We start from the raw sequence: 26164 nt of genomic DNA, 5'->3' as shown, positions 1-26164 counted from the left end.
ATGTCCAATCAAAAGTCTTCCCTGAAAGCTCTACAGAACTGGTGTGCTCGACAATGCGCATCTTATCCAGGGGTCAATATAAATGATTTGACAAACAGTTTCCGGAATGGACTGGCATTTTGTGCCATCATCCATCGTTTTCATCCTGACATGATGTAAGATTATTGTTAATCTTCTTCAACTGTTCAAGAAATAACAATGTTCAAGAAAACTTTGAAAGTTTATTTATTACTAGCAGCTTTACTGTAGAAGTGTTAAAATATTTGATTAAAACACTTTTAACACTAAAAGCAAAACATTTGAGTTGAACTAGTGAAGCGATTGTTATTTATAATTCCTAGTTACATCATTTCCGATTTAATTCGACTCTAAACCTCGAATTTGCAGAAATTTCTACTCCCTGGATCCAGAAAATATCTTGGAGAACAACAGATTAGCGTTTACTGTAGCAGAGAACTCGTTAGGAATTCCTGCTCTGTTGGAAGCTGAGGATATGGTAGAGATGCACGTGCCCGACAGGCTGAGTGTAATCACATACCTCTCACAGTATTATCACCACTTCAAGGATAAAATACCCTTCGAGGTTTGTTAGTTTTCAACTGAAGTATCTCCAAAGCATATTTAGACAGGGAAAAGAGTTTTTATATTATTTTTGGGTTATTATGTCACATAACAGCTGTAGCCAATTTAAACCAAATGAAAATCAACAACACTATTTGCATATTTGTATGTAATGTAATCAATCAGTTTCTAAAAATAAGATAAAACCTAATTGGTAATGTTCTAATAAAATAGTATGTCTTGAAGCACACTGATGTATGTGTTATTTGCTACCTAATTTGTTTATATTTTTGATGTACATTTATACCAGGATGTAACATTTCACATAATAATTATTAAGACTATTTTGTTGAAAGATGCTCAATTCTATGCTGCAATGTACGTAAAGATCTTATGATTACCAAAATGTTCAGTGTAGTAATAAACAATTCTTTAAAGGTCAAGTTAACAAATGTATATGCCCGCAGCAACAACAGGAAGACGAGGGATCTGACGAGATGTTAGCCTACAGAAGACAGCAAGGTTCCCCTCCCCGCTACAGACTACACGAACCCAACAGATACGCCATGTTGAAACCTGCTCCTCCTCCCCGACCTCTAGCTGCTAAGGTGTGCAGAATTATCACATATTTTATATGGTTTATATTGACTAGGTGTACCGTGGAATGTTATTATATGTATGTAATAATCATGCTTGATGAGTATGCAAGATATTTCATCTTGGTAGCAATGTTTTGAGACATTCAATGACACACAATCAATACTTTGTAATTATGAGTTTATAAGATATAACAAACTTGTCCCAACAGAAACACAACTGGAGTAGTTCGTCTATCGAGTACAACAGCTCTGGAGACAGGATGACTAACAGCTCAGTGACCCCCCAATCCTCCCCAATCCTCACTCCCACTACCTCTAACTACAACAGACAGAACCCTCTCACTGACAGGTCTGTATAATAGTTAATAGTACTATGTTAGACTAGGTGACACTGTATAACTATCTTCTCTTTTTTAGGGGTTCTCGGATGATTCTTTCTTTATTTTGTAAAGGCAACTCTTTGAATACTCTTAAAAATTACGAAGATGATTATTTCGATTGTATTTTAATCACAACTTAAATTGTCGAACCTCAAAACTGTATTCTTTACAAAGAAACCAGGCCAAGGCCCGCCTCTGAAAGTAACTCTTATCCATTTGATCACGTGTCTTGGTATTCTTGCTTGATAAGAGGAATATACTACATGTATATGTTTGTAATGTTTGTCACTGGGTCGCCTTGAGAATATAGATTTTTACGTCGTTTTCATGTTTACATGTCTACCATTAAGATTCTAAATTTGTTTATTTTGGGCAACTGCAGCTGAATACCATTATTACTGACTTCTCAACTTCATATCAAACATCAGCTGACGCTCATCATAAATATATTTTATGTAGCGCTGCTATCTTGTATATAGCCTCTTACCTTATATATGCTCATTGCTCATGTATGTATTCCCCCGTACATAATTATTGTGTATTTATCATATGTGAAAAGTGTACGCTAATGCATGATGTGTAAATTAAGTATGTAGTGTAAGTTGGGCCTCATTTTGCCAAGTTGCCTGCTGCTGTACAGGTTGAGCTAATCCAATTTAATTGTGGTTGTATTGAGCAGTGTGAAAGTAACAATACCTAGTTAGATTTAGTTAGCTGGAGTACAGGGGAGTAGTGTGTATTACAAGGTCAGAGTGGTTCCAAAAGTGGTTAAATAGTCAGAGATCATGCAGAATACAGATCATGAAAAGTGCTTATGTAATATGTAGTCGTGTGTAAATGTGTAAATGTGTAAATGTGTAAATGTGTTAGTGTGTTACACTGCAATAACGATGTTGGCAGAGCAGACTGGGTGTGTTCTGTGTACACATTTTAATATCTGTCTTAATATTTATCTTCTGTGCTAATTGTGGAGCAATCAATTACTGAGTTAATTAGTTAATTAGCTGTTCTCCTTATTCAGTTCTAATGGGTAGTTAAATATAATGTTTACTCCCTACTCAGCCTGTAACACTACTACTACAACACTACTAACACAGTGGTGGGTATGTGTGTTTAACACACGTGACAGTGATTAACTTCACATTCCTACAGGAGCAGCACACAAGACATCAGCTCGTCTGACTGCGTCTCTCAGGACCGGTCTGTGGACTGTGCGACCTCCAGCTCTCTGAACACCAGCTCTCTGAACACCAGCTCTCTGAAGACGAGTGAGAACTCGTCCCTGTACAGGACCCCTCCAGGAACCCCTCCCACCTCTATAAAGCGACCCGCTCCAGCTCCGCCCAGACGGAAACAGAAGCGAGACAGTTGGAACAACTTAGTGAGCAGTGAGGATAGCGTGCTGGATCCTAGTCCAAGTCCCACAGTTCCTAAAACCCCCCTCACCATGATATCGGGGTCTGGGGAGATACAGACTGACGGGGTCATGACGTCATCAGATCACGGCAGTGAGGAGAATGTTCAGAAGACTAGTCTGTCTACTATAGACCACACTCACAGTGCAAACACAGTACAAACACACTACAGTACAAACGGCAGGTAGGAAAACTAGTAGTCTGACTTGAGGAGTAGTGTCACTAGTAGTCTAACTTGAGGAGTAGTGTCACTAGTAGTCTAACTTGAGGAGTAGTGTCACTAGTAGTCTGACTTGAGGAGTAGTGTCACTAGTAGTCTGACTTGAGGAGAAGTGTCACTAGTAGTCTGACTTAAAGAGTAGTGTCACTAGTAGTCTGACTTGAGGAGAAGTGTCACTAGGAGTCTGACTTGAGGAGTAGTGTCACTAGTAGTCTGACTTGAGGAGAAGTGTCACTAGTAGTCTGACTTGAGGAGTAGTGTCACTAGTAGTCTGACTTGAGGAGAAGTGTCACTAGTAGTCTGACTTGAGGAGTAGTGTCACTAGTAGTCTGACTTAAAGAGTAGTGTCACTAGTAGTCTGACTTGAGGAGTAGTGTCACTAGGAGTCTGACTTGAGGAGTAGTGTCACTAGGAGTCTAACTTGAGGAGTAGTGTCACTAGTAGTCTGACTTGAGGAGAAGTGTCACTAGTAGTCTAACTTGAGGAGTAGTGTCACTAGTAGTCTGACTTGAGGAGTAGTGTCACTAGTAGTCTAACTTGGTGACACGCAGACTGTCACTTACAGGTCGTATTTTAAATGTAGGATGATCTGTCAACTTAAGTACGAGATAGAATGTTATAGAATGTTAAAGAATGTGATTATTTTAATAATGGGAATATGACCTTACCATTGCTTGAAAAATGCATAGTGACGTCATATATTATTAATATATTTATATTAGTGTAACACTACTAATACATTAGTAGTGTTAACTCAATTATCTAATATCCCACATTTTTCCAGTAATGGGTTCGGCACAGTTCACCGTATGGAGGAGGAAAAGACCCGACAAGATATAGAAGATATCATCAACAGTATCCACGAGCCCTCGCTAGATGTACTGGACCATTCCTTTGCCAGTTACACTGACCAGCCCTCCCCCACCACGCCGCGCAACAGCAGGTTCGTGAGAATCGTGACGTCATGCTTGTCTTTGTGACGTCACGTTTTTAGTTGTCAGTGTTTGTGTGTGTTATGTGTACTTGGCATGGTGTGTTAGTGTGTATTGTACTACGTGAACCATTCATCTCATACTTGTGAGCAAACCTTGACACGTTCTACACACTTTAAACAAGTACAACAAGTACTTATATCCGTAGTGAATGAACCTAAAGTCAGACTACTAGTGGACCTACTCCTAACTGAGTAGAAATCCTGCACACTGCATGTAACCTGACCAGGACTGCGGTACCTAACTAGTGTCACATCTACCTAACATATAACTAGTGTTATGCAAAAAGAATGTGTTTATAGTTCCCATTACATTCCTAGAGGAATTTGATACACCAGTTACAAATCTATGATACCAAACTTGAGACCTGAGTAAGTAATACTCCGCTTGTAAAGATAACATTACCACGTGCTTTTACCACGTGTTTGGTACTCTCTTCAAGTTCTATTCTCGTATTTTATCAAATTTGATTGAATATTTAATCTTGTGTATAGTCTACATCGTTTTATAATGCTCTTCGAAGATTATATTATGGTGATAACTAATGTGTAAACTGTATAACGGGGGTAAATGTCACCCCCCCCCCCTCCTGTAACGTTAGTTTAGTATGATTAAATAGGTTATATAATGCATATTATGTGATATTTATTAGGATTATCCAATATTATGCATCTCATTAGATTTGAAAGTCACCCCAACCAGAGTATATATAATATATAGTGTAATGTGTGTAATATATAGTGTGTATAATATTACATATAATATTATATATACACTATATATACTGTAATATGTAATGTAATATTGTGTAGTGCAACCATTCATGACAAATTGTCATCTGAGACATGTTGATGCTGCGTGACAATGAACATGACACTAGTAACACTGAACAGCGTTAATAATACCAACCTAGCTAACATGTGAACTAATGAAGTTAGTAATGACACAAAATATTATGAAGGAGCAGTAATGAAGCACGTTAGTAATGACACAACATTACTGTTACGTAAAATAAACATGTCCGCTTTAAACCAAGGATCATTACTTACAGCGAGTCAGACTGAGTTATTCACTGTATTTAAGAGATCTGTTCTAGTAGCTACATTACATTTCAATACATTGTCTAAAATGTCTATTTAATTATTTAGATGTTCAGATCATAACTCTCCGGTAGGTAATGTTATAAATTTTATAAATGCTATTAAATGTGCTTAGTGCAGCCCTTCCTCGCTAGATAGAGTCCTTTTCAAGAGTTACCAACACCATGTTATTTATAGCAACAAATCGTACTAAAGTGGGAAGCCCTACTGGAAACATGCAACTTTTTAGACTTCCCGCATTTTAGTGTTTCAATTTCCAATAAAGTTATAAAGAAGTATCCTTATCTTGTAATTATTGTAACGGTTTTAAATGTGCACCCAAAAAGTGTTGTTTGTAAATTATCAGCTGAGTGCGGTATTGGTAAATGTGTTTTTCAGAGACTACGATTTGAGCATATTGTCAAACGTGTCGTGCAGCATTGATCAGCTCAGGGCCCCCACGAACAAGAGGTATTAATAGAGCTGCTGGACTCATTCACTGTTTCACTTTGTCACTATTTCACGTTGTCACTGTTTCACTTTGTCACTGTGTCACTGTTTCACTTTGTCACTAGTTTACTGTGTTACTGTTTCACTGTGTCATTGATTCACCATTTCACTTTGTCACTGTTTTACTTTGTCACTATTTCACGTTGTCACTATTTCACTTTGTCATTGATTCACCATTTCACTTTGTCACTATTTCGCCGTTTCACTTTGTCACTGTTTCACTTTGTCACTGATTCACCATTTCACTTTGTCACTGATTTCATTTTTTCACTATTTAACTGTTTCACTATGTCATCATGTCACTGTCAAGAAGACGTTACCATGTCAACACAATGCTAACCAACATTTCCATTTTTAGTTCCTCATATCTTATTCTCATATTGTTCTCAAATTGTTCTCGCCTTATCTTGAGCGGTTCTTGCTGGAGCTAATGACAATCTTACTAATTTGCTGAAGTTAAAAACACTCAAGTTTGACAAGTTTAAAGTTTAAACGTGTCACACTGTCGCTGCAATGCAACATTTGCCACTAGTTGTTACTCTTGTATCAACACGCTGCTGACACATCCTACAAATCAGAATTATAATTGTTAACACCCCCCCCCCCCCCCCCATTAACACCCCCCTTAACACCCCCCCCCCCCCCCCCCAGTGGCGGAACGTTGCCTGTTGGCGCCCCCCGCCGAAAAGGCGCCCCCTCCCCTTTTGGTGCCCCTCCCTAAAATTGAACAAATTAGGTGATTTTAGAGGATACGCCGGTAAAATCTCTAAAAAAGTGTGTATCTAGAGCAAAACGCGCAGTTTTGCTAGTACTTTATTTAAGTTTTCGAAATGATCCCACATTCAAACGACGATTTGGCGCCCCCTAAGACGGCGCCCTCCTGCACAGCGGGATCTGCGGGGCCCTTCGTAACGCCACTGCCCCCCCTGGAAATAACCCCCCCCCCCCGGCCTTCCCCACATTCTACACATAGTGATAGATCTACCTACCCCACACTTTTAGAATGTAGAAAGTAATATATCTACAATTGTGGGACCACATTCTATATTGGTATATCAGCACATATACCATTTTTAAGAAAATTATACCACGGTGATCAGCATCAAATTCTGCATCGCTTGAGCTAGGTTTCTTTATTCTACGACAATTTCATGTGTCGAAAATAGTTTAAATTTTTATGGTAAATTGGTACAACAGCTCATATACCAAATCATTTCACTAAGCTTATCCGTGAAATTGGTATATCTGAAGATATACCATTTTAGTGAGATTTGATGAGCATTCGAATTTCATGAAATCGGTATATCTGCTGATATACCAAATTTCACAACTTTGTTACCGCTGAATTTACAATTGATAAATGGTACATCTGATGATATACCAGTTTCAATCCCTATTCTTTGTATTTTATAAGTCAAACATACAGATATACCGTTATGTTTTGTCCAATTATTACTAATTTTTCTCACATAATATATCATCACCATAGAATGTGTGTAAATTGATACATTGAACTGACAGTTAAATCCGTTATCAAGTTAATGATTATCGCAAATTATTTGAAGAGCAGGAGTGTGCTAGATTTAATTGTTGGTACTTCACTTTCGTTTTGGAAAACGTCGGTGTATTATCTCAATGATCTCAATAGTGTGTTTGACTGAGGGCTATACTTACACTCATCCGTGAATTGCTTCTTATTTGTGCTTGACAGCAGTACGGGGTAGTTCTGGATTGCAGTGATTGTTTTGTGTCGGTCTATATACGTGTATGATCACCAGTTTTTTGAACTTGTATTGGTTTAGTAGTTTACTACCCTTTCAGCTTTTGGTAGATTTGATACTCGTCTGATATTACTTGATTTTAGAATTTATTTTGTACACTGTTCAACGTAGGTTAACCACGTGTTTTGAGCTCAAGACACCAAGAATCGTCGTCCCAGAATTTGAATCATATAATACATTAAGCTGTTATTGTTTCCCAGTCAATGTCTTCAGCAGAAAGAGTAAAAACAGGACGGAAACGTGGGAGAGAGGAAATGACTGTGTGGAAACCTGGCGATAAAGTAGAAACCAATGCCTTTGGGAATGGTAGGACCTTTTATATCGGAACCGTCCAACGTCAAGTTCAGAAAGGCGTTTTCTCTGTTTACTTTTTAGAGGATAAAGAGGCTTACCCGATACCAGCGACGAAATTACGGCTCCCGACTTCAACTGCAATCGGTGTCTGGGAAAGAATGGAAAGGGACTTTTCTGCGAGAGTAATCCAGAAGCAATACAGGAGATGGCAGGTAATGTTTTAAAATTCTACATTAGAATGATAACTGGCCAGTGCTTGCTATAGATCAGCCACTGTAATTCACAGGGAAATCCCAGACAGTAAGAATAAGATTAGGTATATACAATGTTACCATCACTTAACACTGTTAACAGCATAGCAGCGGGCTAAACCGTTATTCCATTTTCAGACTTCAATACAAAAAAACATAGAATACAATATAACACAGTATTATAATTAAGGGACCATATGCAGCAATTATCGTAAGACTTTACAGATATATGCACAAATTGTATTATAAAGATAGGTACAATATAAAGTTAAACCCCTAGAACTGTTCAAAATTGTTGAGTTATAATGGTTGATAACTTCAGGTGGCAATACCTTCTGAAACAGATAGCTCAGCAGCTTCACCCTCTGAACCGAGCATCTCAGCAGCTACACCTTCTGAACCGAGTATCTCAGCAGCTACACCCTCTGAAACAGATAGCTCAGCAGCTACACCTTCTGAACCGAGCATCTCAGCAGCTACACCTTCTGAACCGAGTATCTCAGCAGCTACACCCTCTGAAACAGATAGCTCACCAGCTACTCCCCCTGGACCGAATGTCTCAGCAGCTACACCTTCTGAACCCGATATTCCAGCAGCTACAGCCTCTGAACCGAGCATCTCAGCAGCTACACCTTCTGAACCGAATATCTCAGCAGCTACACCCTCTGAAACAGATAGCTCACCAGCTACTCCTCCTGAACCGAATGTCTCACCAGCTATACCTTCTGAACCCGATATTCCAGCAGCTACACCTTCTGAACCGAGCATCTCAGCAGCTTCACCTTCTGAACCGAGCATCTCAGCAGCTTCACCTTCTGAAACAGATAGCTCACCAGCTACTCCCCCTGAACCGAATGTCTCACCAGCTATACCTTCTGAACCCGATATTCCAGCAGCTACACCCTCTGAACCGAGTATCTCAGCAGCTACACCTTCTGAAACAGATAGCTCACCAGCTACTCCCCCTGAACCGAATGACTCAGCAGCTACACCTTCTGAACCCGATATTCCAGCAACTACACCCTCTGAACCGAGCATCTCAGCAGCTACACCTTCTGAACCGAGTATCTCAGCAGAGGGTGTAGCTGGTGAGCTACCAGGTACTTCAGTAGCTACACCATCTGAACCTGTAGTGGTTTTAGCTGAGGGCCAGGGGAGCCAGGTGACAGTAGCTTCGTCTGCGCCGCCAACGCTTTATCATTGCTATCAGAACTCGGTGTTAATCGGTAAAGTTAGATGCCATCCTGGACGAACGACCTGTCATGGGCATGCTGTTAATGAGAACGAAGTGGTGATAGAAGTCATAGAATCTTATGACAACGCAACTGATGATATTGAATTTGACAAAGGAACATTTCTGAAATGGCACAAGATATGTCTTGAAAAGATTCAAGTCAAAGCTTCTGAGAAGGAGAAGAAGGGACGAGGACTGAAGCGGGGTAAAACAACTTCACTATGGGAAAAGAATGTCAACAAAAGAAAACGGGAGTTTGGTCAAGAATACATCACCACCAAGACAGGAAAGGTGAAACCAGAAAAAAAGTTAAAGTTGAATGATTGCAGCAAAAATAAATGCAAAGACAAATGCAGTCTGGTCAGTGAAGAAGAGAGACAGGAAAACTTCGAGAGATTTTGGGGTGCTGGAAAGCCGGAGCAAGATAGGCTGCTCATGCTGAATGCAAGATTGACAGAGAAGCATAGAGTGAGTGACAGCACTAAAGCTTCCAAGAGAAAGAACACTATCCTATACTCTATCAATGGTAAATCAGTGTGTCAGACAACCTTTTTGTGCACTTTCAGTATCACTAATAACAGGATAAATCGTCTCCTTAAAGGTCAGGGTAAGAAACAGGGTTCAGGAAACTACAAGCGAAAGAAAACGGCTATCAGTTCTGAAGTCATCAGATCCACTGAAATAGTAGTTAATCGGTTCCCGAAATACAACGTCCATTACACTGACACATCGAAAGAGGCTGATAATGTCCTATATCTAGCCCCCAACATCACTATAAAGACGATTCATGAGCTGGTGATAGAAGAAATCAAAAAGGATCCAACCATCCGGCCACCTAAGTATGGTACATTTGTATTGTATTTCAAGAGAGCGTTCCCTCACGTCAAGATCAAAGCTCTCAGCACTGACAAATGCAACTATTGTGACGACTTGTCAAAATCGGAAGAGGAGAAGACACAGCACAACAAGGACCAGAAGGAGGCTCTGGAACAGCACAAAATCGATCAGCTGTTAGAATATACCTATACCTTCGACATGCAAAGTACCATGCCTCTCCCCAAAATAGAAAACAACCTAGTTTTCTACAAAAGACAGCTATGGTTGTACAATGAGGGCATTCACCATCATACTTCAAATGAGGCAGCCATGTTTCTTTGGCTTGAAAGTGAAGCTGGAAAAGGGAGTCATGAGATATGTTCTGTTTTACACCAACACATGATGCTCCCTGAAACGGTGAAGGTGATAGAAAAGTATGGGCGCCTCATCTACTGGTGCGACTCAACAGTGGCACAGAATAGAAATTCAATTGTAGCATGGTTTCTGGCATGGGCAGTAAAAAACGTCCCGTCCCTGAAGAGTGTAGCGGTTAAATTTTTTGTCTCTGGGCATTCGTATAATGCCGGTGACCGTCAGGGACAAAAGGATTTCGCGGCATGTACGAAATCGCGAAATTTCCCATTCTCCGCGACAAATTTTATGTGTAGTTTAATGTATAGCCTGTTAAATTTCGCGGTACCGCGAAATTTGGCCAAAATAATCGCGAAATCCTTTTGTCCCTGGTGACCGTGACTTTGGTTTAATAAAAAAAAAACTGGCCAACTTGGAAACAATATATACAGTGGACCAGTATATAAAAGTAATCGAGAGTGCTCGAAAAAAGCCTTCGCCATTTAAGGTTGTAAGGATGACAGGGGGGACATTTAAAGACTTCACTCACGCTGAAATTGGTCCGGGAATCAATTTTTTGCATGTCAGCAAAATCAATGACACCGCTGGAGAAAAGATTAAATGGTTCAAGATTAGGAGTATTGAAGCAACTGAAGATAATGTCGGTTACAAGGTACGGTATGGGTTCAAGGAGGAGCACTTGGAGAATGTGGTGAAGTTTCAGGAGAAAATTGTTTCCACCCGGCAACAGGTTCAGCAGCGAGAACCAAAGTTAATTTATGAGACAGGTAATGTAACTTATGTCGTTTCAGTTTCTGTAATCTGTACTATACAGTTACTGTTAGCAATGAGCATTGAATTTACATGATGATTCCATGCCTGCTTCCATTTAAATTCTACTTAACCTAATCACGGAATGCATAACAACATATTTTTTGCAAAAACCTTATCACATGTTAAACTATTCTAGATTCTCATACGAACATCTCTCAGGAAAGAAAATTTCTAAGGGAAAGTTCGAAGACATCACCAAAGATCTTATAGTTTTTATTCCTCCACTCTACCAAGAATTTTATAAAAGCCTACCTCATTGAACCTAAAGAAAAATACTAAACGTTGCTTATACTCATAGTATAAAGTTAATAATATACTTAGTTTAAATCTTTATTACCTATAACTTAGTATATTGTGCAGTACCTAGTCGATATTTTTCAGTTACTGTAACTCGTAACTTTCATGTTGCATTAGATCTGATTATTATACGTGATACCAAATAAATCATGGACTGAATTGTTTGTTTTTAAAGAATTCTCATACCGCATAATTTTCTGGATCAAACATTTTATATTCTCACGTTCATTATTGAATTTAATTGTTCACCTATGTTGAAGGTTTCTGCCGTGATATGGTTTTTTCAACGTCTTGTTAATTTATATGAACTTAAATTTTACACTCATTTTTGTGATTTCAATTGGTATATGTGTCGATATTATTCTTGGTCCCGATATGAAATAATTGATAACTGGTACAAGAGCTGTTGTACCTATTCATAACTCACTCCTAAAGTTTCTTAATATACAACAAAATGGTATATCTGCTCTTATACCAATTTCAATGGATAATTTTCTTCTATCAAAATGGTATATGAGCACATATACCAATTTTACAGAAAAAAATCACTTGAAGTATTTGTAAAGTGGTATATCTGATGCAAATTACCAATTAACTAATTGGATTAAGATGCTTATGTTAAGATTGAATTCCGAGTAGATGTTATTTGTTCCCAGAAATGTCATGCATGCAAAATTTGGGTTCTCATACCATTTAGTAAAGAATGAAACATTTAAATGTAATTATCTCAAAACCATCAAAATGCAGATATACCAATATAGAATGTGGTCCCTCAATTGTAGAATGTAGATCACATACGAGTTATAAATCAAGAGGCTTGCATATCACCTGATCATTATCATAGTCACCACATGGAACCACAGTGAGCAGCACCACCCTTCACAACTCATATTTCGCCCATATTAACAGTTAACACCTTTCACTCAGCTTTATTGTTCGAAAATGGCGCAGTCATATAATAAGAGCGTAACAAGTTTAGAACAAAGTTAGAATTTATAACGGTAACCATGCCTTGTCTGTGTAGTAACCATGGTAACCATAGTAACCATGCCATGTCTGTGTAGTAACCATGCCAGTCACCATAATAACCACGCCTTGTCTGTATAGTAACCATGGTAACCATAGTAACCATGCCTTGTTTGTGTAGTAACCATGGTAACCATAGTAACCATGCCTTGTCTGTATAGTAACCATGGTAACCATAGTAACCATTCCTTGTTTGAAATGACGGAGTAGATAAGAGTATGAATCTAGTAAGATTAATTACGTTTAACATGTAATGTGATCTAATAACGTTATACACACTTCGCACCCTCCCAGCTCGCACAATGCCCCTCCCCCCCCCCCCCCTGCCCACATAGTGGCACTTGAACTGAGGACAACATCAAGTATGATCACATGATCAAACCTGCACTAAATATCCGGTGTTTGATGTTTACAGCCTCGTCGTGCCAAGGCTTGCGTCGTGCCAAGGCTGGCGTCGTGCCAAGGCTGGCGTCGTGCCAAGGCTGGCGTCGTGCCAAGGCTGGCGTCGTGCCAAGGCTGGCGTCGTGCCAAGGCTGGCGTCGTGCCAAGGCTGGCGTCGTGCCAAGGCTGGCGTCGTGCCAAGGCGATGCTTCAGCGCTTATTCAATATGCACGGTTACCAGTTCGTTTGAAGGTACCTGCTTAACAGTGCCAATATACTGTCCCTGATTTGGGACCTTAAAGTCGTTCCTTTTTGTGGGTGCGCATATAATATTAGGGAGTCATGTAGGATCATTTTAATCAGAGAGAGATGAAGTTCTTGGTGTCAAAAGTAGCTAATAAAAAGTAATTTCGAGCGAAAGTGTTGTCTCCAATTAACAACCCCTTATTGATCATTTAAAGCCAGAATTGGTGAATTTAAAGCCAGAATTGGCGAATGTGTCAAATTACGGAGTAAAATTGTGAGCTGAAGTGTCAGGGCAGAAGTGACAGGGCCGCTAAATGGAAGCTAATAACGTTTCACTAATAGTGTGACACTGCACTAGCCACATGCCACAATACCAGTCAAATACCACACTCTCATTTCACTAACCCTAGTTACCACAACAAGTTACCACAACTAGTTACCACAACAAGTTACCACAACTAGTTACCGTGCCGACCAACTTGTTCTGTGCGTCTCCCTCTAGTTACGTTTAGTTGTCTCTACTTCTAGTAGTTGTTATAAAGATTGTGCTGTCTACCCCTCCCTCCCCTCCCAGTAGTTACTACAACCCTGGATACAGTCCCAGCTACAAGACGGAGGCCCCCGCGTATAATCCACGTCAGAACGAACCTAAAGCTACCACCTACCATCGCCAGACCACCCCTGACGATCACAAACCAATTGGCACAGTGCCAAGACAGTTTTCAGACGATCAGAGGGCGACTCCGAGGAGAGATAGTTACGATCCGGAGCGTCCTAAGAGGAAACCCAGTGCTCGGAATGTTATTTACAGTGAACAAGATGTTGGGAAAATAATGACGCGAGCATATGATGTTGGTTAGTATAAATTATATGTACATAATACTTTACACATTTTAATCTGAAACGTTCTGGATTATCAGACTCTTCTAGGTGAATCTCTTGAGACAAAATTACGTAAGGATATTATTTTGTAAAGCTGTTTTAATTAAATCTCCATTTGATAATGCCATCATCATTAATCATAATGGGTTGAGAACGCGAATGATTTAAGTAGCAAAGTGCGAAGAATAACATAATATTCTCTCAGAGGGAGGCAGCAGTAGAGGCAACTTGTGCTTTATCTGTGGTAGTCATGTCTACCTACTAGAGCGCACAGTTGCTAGGCAACGCCTCTTTCACCGTCAGTGCTTTGTCTGTAACGGCTGCGGAACAAAGCTTCTTCTCGGAATGTATGAGGTATACGATGGTGACAGCATGTTCTACTGCAAGTCTTGCTTCAAGTTAGTCTTCATTCCAAATTCATGTGATTCATTCCATCTCAGAGTTAGCGGGAGGTGCGAACTAAATTGTTAACAGTAATTCCTCCTACTTCAAGTTTGTAATTATAAATTACATATAATGATGAAGAATATAAAAGTATTCGACTTTCAAAACATAGCTAACAAGACTTTGCCCTGGCAGGAAGATAAAGCTGAGAGAAGGTTGCAGATCTGACGAATACAGAGAAGCACTAGGTTGCCCTGTAACAGACCCTGAAGAGCTGTGGTCCCTACCAGCAGTTCATCCTCCTGAGGAGCATGTAGAGGATAGCAGATCACTGTCTCCTCTGGAGGAGAACGAGGAGGGCCAGCATGTTAGGTTCGACGTGGAGGAGTTCTCAGACGAGGACATGCCACAGAGACATTCCAGTCACGGGACTCACGATCGTGCTCAGCGCGGCTCAACCAGCGAATCTGAGGATGGTTAGTCGACACTCTCAATATACTTTTGTCATCAGGCTTTCTAATATTCCTCATTTCTTTCATTGTCATCACCTGTACTATATCTAGCGGGGTTTTTGAAAAGTAGTTAGCTGCTCTTTTATTGGGGGGGGGGGGGGGGGGGGGCATCTGACCACGTGGGGGGGGGGGGGGGGCATCCGACCACGTGCACCAAGTAAGAAAGTTTCCCACTCTCCCCTTCGTTCTGACTACTGCACTAGGTATGGCGTTGTTGCAGTAAAAACACGGCTAAATTACTGACGTATTTGAGCTATTCTTGTAATTCTCCCAAGTGACACTCAATTAGAGAGTTCCTCTGCCCGCAAATATCTCACGCCAAATATTTCAGATTCCAGGCCACGTTCCTTGTCTTGCGGAGCGTGTGACCCCACCTACCAAACCCTGGAACTGGACAACTCTCAGAGGAAACGTCGCTCCATCATCTCCATGAAGGATATCAATCCTATCAACAAACTTTTCTCCCCCATATTGAGGCGTGGTGAGTTACTAACGTTAAGTTAAGTTAACTCTCTATATTATATATACACTACTAAGTTTCATCATCCTCTTCACTATTTGAGTGTCTGTATCTAACTCCTACAGTTCAAATAGTGTTAAAATATCTGTATCTAAATCCAATGCCGAGATTGCTTCAGCACACACCGTTTTGTATAACGTTTGTTGCCGAGTTAGGTGGTAACTACAGACACTAATTCTCACCTCGCCTTGGTCTAATCTGTATCTAATTTAGTGAATAGTAAGATTTAGTGTTGAATATATAAGCAAGATGTAGTGCGTAACATTGTGTTACAGACTTACATAACACACAGCAGATATACATTAAGGTATGCAAGGTGTTTTTACTCGGATTCCCCTTGAATATTTTATGTGTGTAATGCGACGATTCACTTCAGGAAAACGGAATGTACTCGATTATAGTTCAGTGGAGGACATTGATAAGGTGAGTTTAGTTGTTAGGTTACAGGTGAGTTAGTTGTTATGGTTACAGGTGAGTTTAGTTGTTATGGTTACAGGTGAGTTTAGTTGTTATGGTTACAGGTGAGTTTAGTTGTTATGGTTACAGGTGAGTTTAGTTGTTATGGTTACAGGTGAGTTTAGTTGTTAGGTTACAGGTGAGTTAGTTGTTATGGTTACAGGTGAGTTTAGTTGTCAGGTTACAGGTGAGTTTAGTTGTTATGGTTACCTTGTTCAGTTCCTACTTGTCGTCTTATTCCACAACAGCTGGTCGCTTGTTTTAGGCATGACGTTTGGTATTTAAATCCTGGTGACGGGGATGGGAAAAGCGTTAATTTATGGTTTCTGTGGTAAATATTTAGAAATAAAATAATAATCGCGAACATTCTTTAACTCTATTCTATCTAGGCCCTCAAAGAAGAGGAGGAAATGTTACTCCAGAAAAGGCAGATATATCTCGAGGAGATGAGCGAAAACGAACACCTTCAAAAGCAGATGGAAATATGCGGTCAAGGCTTGGAGATGCGACTACGTGATCAAGGTATTCGTTTAATATATATATATAACGTTGTATTGAAGACTTGAGGAGCTACGCGTTCAAATGTTGTACTTGACTGCGCGTATAATGCTCACAATTATCACTCACTCTATGGAACGCGCCAATGCATCAAAGTTTAATTGTCAGCGCGCACGAACAACTATTGTTTAATTCTACGCTGTTACTCTAGTAGCAGGGAATAGTTGAGTGTGCACTTCGATGTGTACTATTTCTGACAACACAGGGTTGTTTGTTAGGTCATTCTTAACCAAAATCGTGTGGGTGCACAATTTGTTTCGCTAGAGACACCCCTACAGGGCAAATTTTCTAAATTACCCTCAGTCGCGTATACGAGATTTTCGTATTTCGGCTCCTGAAGGTCATAGAGACTTCAATTTTAGCTTAAAATTACCGCAATAGCCATATTTATATACAACTTATGAAGCAACATAAGGTCTCCAGTGCTTTGTTTTATAGATATTGACAAAAAACTGTTTTTTGGCTCAGCGAACCAAAAATGGGACTGAATTTTGGTAACTTGAACTAGGAAAATCGTAGAGACTTGAATTTTAGCTTAAAATGAGCGCAAACATCACATTTATATACAACTTATAGAGCAATATAAGTCCTTTAATGCTTATTTGTTAAGATATTGACAAAAATCGGTCATTTTGACTACACGCGTGAGGAAAAATACCAAATTGGGCAACAACTTTGGTCTTTTTTTGACCAGTTTTGTGCTCAAGTTATTAAAATGTGCTTTGATGTTGTAGATCGGGTGTTTTCTTCCAATATGGGTTTCGGTATAAATCCGGAAGCACCCGGTTCATGGGTGATAGGGGTTAAAAACCCTAAAATGTCAGGCGATGGGCGAGACAATTGTCTGAATTTGGTTATAAAAACACTTGCACTCTTTGCTAGGGTTTGCTTTTTTCTGCTACATCGATCCGATTTCTAACTACTAATCATCCCCCTCTACATCATTCTCTTTTAGATACATGATTTCTATAAGTTCTTGAAGGTACATCCGGCATGATGTAAAGTCTATATCAAAGCATTTTAATGTGGTCTTAACAAGTTGCAAGATATTAAAGTTCACTAATAAAACAGAGATTGTAGGATATTCTTCTTTTACATATTGAGTAATTGTGGGCTTTTTGAGGGGAGGCTATAAAATGGCCAAATATAACGTTAACGTAAACGACCCAATAATAATATTAAACGTAGAATGAAACTACTTAAAACTTATACAGATTCATGGTATCCTGTCTCAAGACGCTTGCTCCTGATTTTTAGCAACAATATCGACTGACCCCACGACGTTGTAATATAATTGTGGGTAGGCTATCACTTGATCTATAAGTTTTGAACGGTAGTGTGTAAAAATAATTGCATTCTACAAACATTATACGCTCCTACTATGCAATTACTAGCCTCTGGACTAACTCCCAATCATCTGTCCATATAATGGTGTTTCTGGACCGATAGATGGTGTATGATGCCCTCATGCTAAATTCCGCGATCTTCATGCAGGCCTTTTTCTCTTTAGTGTTTACGTTCAGGTGGTTCATAAAGGTTTGGAGGCTGCAGTTGTAAATGCCTCGAACTCGAACTCGAACTCGAACTCGAACTGCTACTGTCTGGAGCTTGCAATCTCTTCTGTCAGCTGCTGATATCTCTTAATATTCTTTTCTCTTGATCAGCAAAGTTCTCTTTATTTCAGATGCACCTTCTTCGCTTTATCTGAATAGATCACTACATCTGGTCTCAGTGGTATTACACTAATGTAATGTCTAACAATAACGTTTATAAGTGCTAAAATTTCGAACTAGCGGAACATATTCGGAGGAGAAATTTGGGGAAGTTTTTTGCTTGGAAATACTGATTTAATCGAATTTTAACCACAAAATGACTCCCAATAATATTCTTATGGAGAGTGTGGATAAATATTAAATATTTAAAATAATACAGGTTTGACTATAAAGTTGCGTCAATAATCATGTAAAGAATAATAGATAACCTAAAATCTTCGTTTGGTAAACCAATTTGGTATCTTTCCTCACATGTGTAACCAAAATTACTCAATGATCAATATGTAAAAGAAAAATATCCTACAATCTCTGTTTTATTAGTGAACTTGAATATCTTGCAACTTGTTAAGACCACATTAAAATGCTTTGATATAGACTTTACATCATGCCGGATGTACCTTCAAGAACTTATAGAAATCATGTATCTAAAAGAGAATGATGTAGAGGGGGATGATTAGTAGTTAGAAATCGGATCGATGTAGCAGAAAAAAGCAAACCCTAGCAAAGAGTGCAAGTGTTTTTATAACCAAATTCAGACAATTGTCTCGCCCATCGCCTGACATTTTAGGGTTTTTAACCCCTATCACCCATGAACCGGGTGCTTCCGGATTTATACCGAAACCCATATTGGAAGAAAACACCCGATCTACAACATCAAAGCACATTTTAATAACTTGAGCACAAAACTGGTCAAAAAAAGACCAAAGTTGTTGCCCAATTTGGTATTTTTCCTCACGCGTGTAGTCAAAATGACCGATTTTTGTCAATATCTTAACAAATAAGCATTAAAGGACTTATATTGCTCTATAAGTTGTATATAAATGTGATGTTTGCGCTCATTTTAAGCTAAAATTCAAGTCTCTACGATTTTCCTAGTTCAAGTTACCAAAATTCAGTCCCATTTTTGGTTCGCTGAGCCAAAAAACAGTTTTTTGTCAATATCTATAAAACAAAGCACTGGAGACCTTATGTTGCTTCATAAGTTGTATATAAATATGGCTATTGCGGTAATTTTAAGCTAAAATTGAAGTCTCTATGACCTTCAGGAGCCGAAATACGAAAATCTCGTATACGCGACTGAGGGTAATTTAGAAAATTTGCCCTGTAGGGGTGTCTCTAGCGAAACAAATTGTGCACCCACACGATTTTGGTTAAGAATGACCTAACAAACAACCCTGTGTTGTCAGAAATAGTACACATCGAAGTGCACACTCAACTATTCCCTGCTACTAGAGTATGTAGATCGGAACGTCGGAACATGTTGATAATATGCATGGTGTAGCACACTATTTAATTGCGTTTCTGCCAAGAACAAAAGGTACGTTTTATTAAAGACTATGTGCATTGTAGACGGCTTGACTTGCTGCCAAGAACCAAACCGGAAATTTTAAACCTTTTACTCTTCAAAATATTAGACTCATTAGGGGTTACAGAGATGTATTGTCTGCATATGAAAATATAACACATAAAACATACGTTTGACCCTACGGTCAATAACATCATCCCCATAGAATGCGAAATAGATAAATACAGTCCCATTCCATGGGATTTTTAACTGTCATGAGTTGTGTGTATAGTTACACTTACACGGAGTCCGGAGAGACTAGACTGCCATTTGCCATGCCCTGGCTTGTTTTTATTTTTTATTTTTATAAACCTGTATCTTTGGCCGGTACCACATGATTGCAGAGTTGGTAGCACATGCTTCGGCAATCTACCTGTACCTCAGTGAACCGGTGGGTGAACGGCAGCTTGCTTGCAAGCTGTTGGGTACAGGGTGATGTAGTGTGCGAGTTCCCTTAATTGGGTGCGACAATACTCAGGGAAATCGGACTGGGGATCCGTCGGCCTGGTCTACTACCTTGAGCAACTCATTAAATGATTGTGTGGTATTGACGGGGATGCAGGCCTCAGTTTGTGTTTGTTGTTTTGATCTACAAATAAAGAAGAGTGTATAATGAAGTTCAATTAATTAAATTCTTTTGAATAAATAAAGGTAACCATTATGTGTCGAGATTATTATTTTTTTCTCTTATAGTTTATTCCATCTGATGTCTGATTGTACCACCATGTCTGTCGTATAATATAGTTTTTAGACGTTAGTGTTACGAATAAGCAGTTTAAAGGAAATTGAGAATTTTTTGTTGGAGAATTCTAAATTATTAAAGTTTTATCTTTGTTTGGACAGCCGCTCTGACATTAGTAGCTAGTACCATTCTTGGTTACTAGTTGCTAATATGAGCGGGATATAAATACTTTGTTATTATTATTATTATTATTAACTATGATTCACCCTACAGTTTGGGGAAAGGAAGTAAATCGGGGTTTTGGTTTTTGAGTCTCAGTTGTTTGACATACACAGTTACTCACTGGTTTCAAGGGTAATAATTGGCAAGCTCTCCATTAAAGGGGTAGATAGTAACGAGTCTGAAAAGATTGCTTGACATCTGGGGCTAGTTTATTAGTTGCTTTATAAAAGGTCAAATGATATAAAACTAACCATTTAGCTATTTTCGAACATTTTGATGAAAGGGAAGAGGCATGGTTAATGGGGTTTAATTTAATACTAATTTATAAATAGGAATTTTAAAACACGCAGAATAGTTTCTACATTTACATTACATGGAATTAACACTGTTGAAATGTGTGTAAACATCACTCGGTTCTCTAGCAAGTGGTTAATGTGTAACTAGTTCACGGTGGCATGATGTCTCAGTGACATTATGTTTCTCACTTCTGTAATATTAAATATATTAAACTGTAATATTAAACCGTCGCATTTATAAAACCTCCGGTTACTTGCACTGGTTTAAGCGTCTACTTTAAACGATGCTTACGTAACCGTGGTAAATGTCGTAATCTGTCGTTGTTATAAAATACAAAATATTCCTTCCAGAACGGGGACGAGGTTTTGATGACGAGGCCCTCTACGACTGGTTTGAGTTAGTGAACCGAAAAAACAGACTTAGCCATCTTGAGAGTATTCTGGTGATATCGATCAAGGAAATAGACATAAATCTACAACAGAAATCGTTAGAGAGACAGTTGAGGGATTTGCAAAATGTCAGAAAGAAATACAAAGCACAATATATAAAGTAAGTTCCCTTTGTAGATCTCACTCACCAACTATGGGCCCTTGTATTTCTACCTGTTTATTCTATTTATATCTATCGATTCTATTCTAAGTGGTTATCAAATACGAAGTAACCACATGGGCTGGACAACACATTTTCGAGTACACATCACAAATCAAAACAACCTTGTCGTTTACACATAACATACAAGGCACATGATTGGTGAGCAGATATTATCCGTTTAGTGAAAAAGCTATTTAGCAAGTACTGATTGGCAATTAGCTTATCACTTTGGAGTTAGAATCAGGCGGTTCTTGTTACAAAATATTATTTAAGTGGCTCATGAGTTTATTTCAAGGTATACTATATCAGCAGTACCCTAAAGTTTTCTCTTGCTAAAAATATCCATTGCGGAGCAGCGAGTGTAATTGTATTTTATTTATTTTATTTTTTGTGTCTTCCAGATTTTTCCAAACGTCGCGACTGAATAATTGGAATTTAAAGTGGTTTTTACAGTGCACGATAACGTCAAAGGTTTAAAGGGATAACGTCAAGTTTTAAAGGTTCTCGAATTGTTTCCTGGTTAAAATCGGAGACAAATTAGTGACGCTTGTCGATAATTAGAAACGTTAAATGGGGGGGGGGGGGGGGGGGGGGGTAGGGGACAGGGTCATGACTCAATAGTTTTCTGTTAAACGGCGGTTACGCTAACTGTAGCTCTGTATTTAAAACCAGGGGCAGAGAGAAGTATGAAGAAAATAAATTGCCGGGGCGGATTTTTCGTCACACTTTATTGAAATCTGCTCAGAAGTAATCGCTTAATAATCCTGTGCAATTAATAATAAATCATGGCGATCTTCTTCTAACCGCTATTACCCATGTGCATAATTTGCATACGCAATTGGTCTGTCGCAGAATGGACTATATTCAATAATAGACGGATTAGACAGAGAATTATTTTAGTAATTTCAAATTAATGGTTAGATTAGAGAATAAAGTCCAAACCCTGACTGAATGTTGCGTTCCACATTTAACTTATACTTGGGTTCTTCCATGTTTGGTACATAACGATTATGCAGTACATACATACGTACGTTACATATTACGTTAATATTAAGTCTTGAATTAGTTACAACTCTAGTATGTGGCTGGCCTGGATTGGTGCCAACTTGTCGGGAACTCCTGAAAAGCATTTAGCAAGCCGTGAAAAATTGGTCAATCCCGGCAGTAACCAGGTCCGGAATCCTGGTTGAGTATTAAATAATATTCGAGCTTCATAGTTCAGGTAGGTCAAATAATATCCGTCATGATTAACATGGTTTAACGATTCCAAATATGGTTCTCGTATTCGCCTGCCTTTGAATTTATCGATTTAAATTTGCTAAATGAGGACTAGTTTTGCAGAAATTTCGAAATAGCTCTGTCCCGACAGTAAACACCCAACCAGGTTAATCAAATAATCATAATCTATTTTAAAGAATTACCACATCTCCCTATAAATTACTTGCTTTAAAGTCGACTAGATCGCCAATGTTACAGAATATTGATACAAACAAATACAACAAATTTGTTTTGCAAGTAGCACAATTCTCAATTCTGATCTTCATTCCATTTTAAGCAATCATGTGAATTTGACCAGATTTCTGGCATGTTTATTCCTACGAACTGTACAGAATATCTGCATAACACGTGGTGGGGTCGCATTTAAATTAGCTGTATAAACCTATATTTAATTTTCAAGAAGTTAGGTGTCTTTCATCATCTGTCATCATTTTTCTCTGTCATCTTTTCGTCAGGATAAAAATTCGTTGTAATCTTAACCGGTAGTATTTTGAATAATTGGCAAACGGTTGCACAAATCTTCTGCATTCGCTGTTACTTTATGGGGTATGATTGCTTATTCTTTATTGAATAAGATAATTGGTCGGTTAAAGATGGAGGAATATCGCTAAGATAGCGACAAAAGAGCAGGAGTTGGTCCCATACTAATTAATATCGGGTCCTATCATATTCTCATATGGACATTTATTCCCTTTTTAAAGAGAAGTTTTAAACTAATTACAACACTACAAGTCTATTACATTTATTGAGGACGTTACAGAAGGTATTAATTGAATGTAGTTGGAGGAGTCCTAACTGTCCTCACGTCCGAAAATGGCGTTTCTCCTGTATCAAACATGAGAACTAGCGACTATCTGGTATTTTTACAAGGAGCGTGGGAACTAAATATATTCACTATTGAGGACTCTTTACTATATTATATCTGTAGGTATACTTTACTGGTGACTATATGGTAGCAGATTTGTGGAGACTAACCTGACAAATTGCCCAGGTCTAAAGAGCAGGAGCTGGTCTCAAAGCTGCTTCAGCTGGTGGAGGAACGTGACCATTTAGTGAACATGGAGGAAACTCAGCGTCTCAGCGCCATGGAGATGGACAAACAGTTCAGAGAGATGATGTCGGCCACTGCTGGCATTACTGTGTGACATTGTCGTCATAGTTACTGATCACGTGACATTGTCGTCATAGTTACTGATCACGTGACATTGTCCTCATAGTTACTGATCACGTGACTATATGTCTGAGGTGGTCCACTGATCTGTGTTATCGCACGTGCACACTGACTATATCTTTGTTATTGAGGAGATGTGTGTTTTGCTTAAATATGTTTTCAAATTGTTGCTCAGTGTCTCCTTTCTACCTTGTTAAATGAGAATTATGAAAATAGTAAACGTATCAGACACTAGGATCCAGTTTATGTACTGTTTGCCGGTAGAGATTCAATGAGAAGACCGATTATATGCGTCCGGAAAGTTGAATAGCAAAACAGGAACTTAATTTGTTTGATCTAACATTTTATACAGTAATACCCCGATTTACCGCGCAGTTTGTGGAAAGGAAGAGCTGCTGTAAATCGGGGTTTGTGGTAAATCGGGGTTTTGTTTGTTTACATTACGGAATACGCATGTTAAGCCCTATTTGGGGGAAAGGAAATGGCCGCGGTTAATCGGGGCGCGGTAAATCGAGGTTTTACTGTATTAGGATTTTTGTGATCAAAAGTTATACGGATCATGACTGTTATGATGACTGTTTTATGATTTCTTAATGGTAGCTCTCTTCTTAAGAGACAGGATTTTAAGAGATTTAAACCTTAAAGCTTCTTTCTATTTCAGTTTCCAAGATTTTTTTTGTGAAGTTAAGATAGAGTATTGATCAAATATGGTGCTTCCAAATTTTGGGATAAATACATAATGTTAAAATGATTTGAATATTTTGCATCATAGACTCTCAGCACTAATGCTGTCTATTGACGTGAGTTTGTTTTTCTGGTACGTTTTAATCGGTCAAACAAAAGCGTATAAATATATATATGTATAACAATATATACAGGGTGTCCCAACAAACCAACCATATACATATTATGTTTAGTGTTAATATCTGAAGAATGGTTCGAGGACGTCATTTATCATTTACAGTGGGTGTAGACTGTAGCTGTATGATCTCCTGAGACCGTTTAAAAGGTTACCACACTAGAGCTCTAGTTCATTCGAGTAGGGTGTGGTAACCTTTCAACTTTTTTATAGATTGTCTAAAACCTCACTAATTTGTATGCTATAGGCCTGTTCTTGGTCCCAATGGAAGATCATGTGATGCTAAGCTACATAAACCCTTGAAGTAATCCGATCTCTCTCTCTCTCTCTCTCTCTCTCTCTCTCTCTCTCTCTCTCTCTCTCTCTCTCTCTCTCTCTCTCTCTCTCTCTCTATCTCTCTCTCTCTCTCTCTCTCTCTCTCTCTCTCTCTCTCTCTCTCTCTCTCTCTCTCTCTCTCTCTCCCTCTCTCTCTCTCTCTCTCTTTCTCTCTCTCTCTCTCTCTCTCTCTCTCTCTCTCTCTCTCTCTCTCTCTATCTCTCTCTCTCTCTCTCCCTCTCTCTCTCTCTCTCCCTCCCTCTCTCTCTCTCTCTCTCTCTCTCTCTCTCTCTCTCTCTCTCTCTCTCTCTCTCTCTCTCTCTCTCTCTCTCTCTCTCTCTCTCTCTCTCTCTCTCTCTCTCTCTCTCTCTCTCTCTCTCTCTCTCTCTCTCTCTCTCTCTGTCATAGCATATGACTTGAGAAGCTTAACGTCCATAAGTTAAATGTGAGTTATTGACAAAAGTCATTTGGTTCCCTTTTTGGACACCCTGTATACTTCTTCCAGATCAAAAACACTTTCTGAATATCAATTTTTCTCTGTTGTCTCGTTATTTTCATTCATAGATTATTGATTTCAGAAATTTAATGACATATATTTGACTTAATGGATTTTTTGTATGAAAATTTCAAACTTTGTTGCAAAAATTGTTGAAGTCTAATGGCGGTACTATTGATTGTTTAAAAGTTATCGCATTTATTGTTTGATGCAGTGAAGTTAAAAAAGGGTTGTTCGAGTGCAAAAGTAATTGGGAAAATCACTATAGAATACAATTTTCATGTAAATTAGTTGACATACGTTGCATGCCACTTTTCGCCACTAGTCACGTGACGTCACGTGAGGTGATGATCAATTACAGCCCCGCGGTACGGTGATCATCCCAATTAGCTTTCAGTCAGTCGTGATTTAATTATTGAGCGTCTGCCAGCTCAAATTTCAAAATCAAATGCTCTTTTGTACGGGACTCTTATTCTTACTTTCCTAAATAGATAGATCATGAATATGAGGTATTTTGGTATTTACACCAAAATAGGTTTTGAAGTGTTGTTTTGTGA

General features: G+C 38.8%; 1 protein-coding gene across 1 annotated transcript; it reads left to right on the top strand.

The window, feature by feature from the left end:
- Nucleotides 1-24700, top strand: LOC134813082 (F-actin-monooxygenase MICAL3-like). Its single transcript, XM_063820763.1, has 15 exons — nucleotides 1-155; nucleotides 388-583; nucleotides 1029-1169; nucleotides 1370-1509; nucleotides 2693-3139; nucleotides 3960-4118; nucleotides 5646-5717; nucleotides 13842-14122; nucleotides 14355-14547; nucleotides 14729-15009; nucleotides 15377-15526; nucleotides 15942-15988; nucleotides 16411-16543; nucleotides 21248-21446; nucleotides 23758-24700. The coding sequence occupies exons 1-15, from the start codon at nucleotides 1-3 to the stop codon at nucleotides 23909-23911; spliced, it is 2748 nt and encodes a 915-aa protein (XP_063676833.1). The 3' UTR covers nucleotides 23912-24700.
- The last annotated feature ends 1464 nt before the right edge of the window (nucleotides 24701-26164 follow it).

The sequence above is a fragment of the Bolinopsis microptera genome, chromosome 1, assembly GCF_026151205.1.
Source record: "Bolinopsis microptera isolate Bmic1 chromosome 1, MBARI_Bmic_1.0, whole genome shotgun sequence".
In the NCBI taxonomy this organism is placed as follows: domain Eukaryota; kingdom Metazoa; phylum Ctenophora; class Tentaculata; order Lobata; family Bolinopsidae; genus Bolinopsis; species Bolinopsis microptera.
Note: the sequence above shows the minus strand (reverse complement) of the source record. Positions and strands in the feature narration are given on the sequence as shown.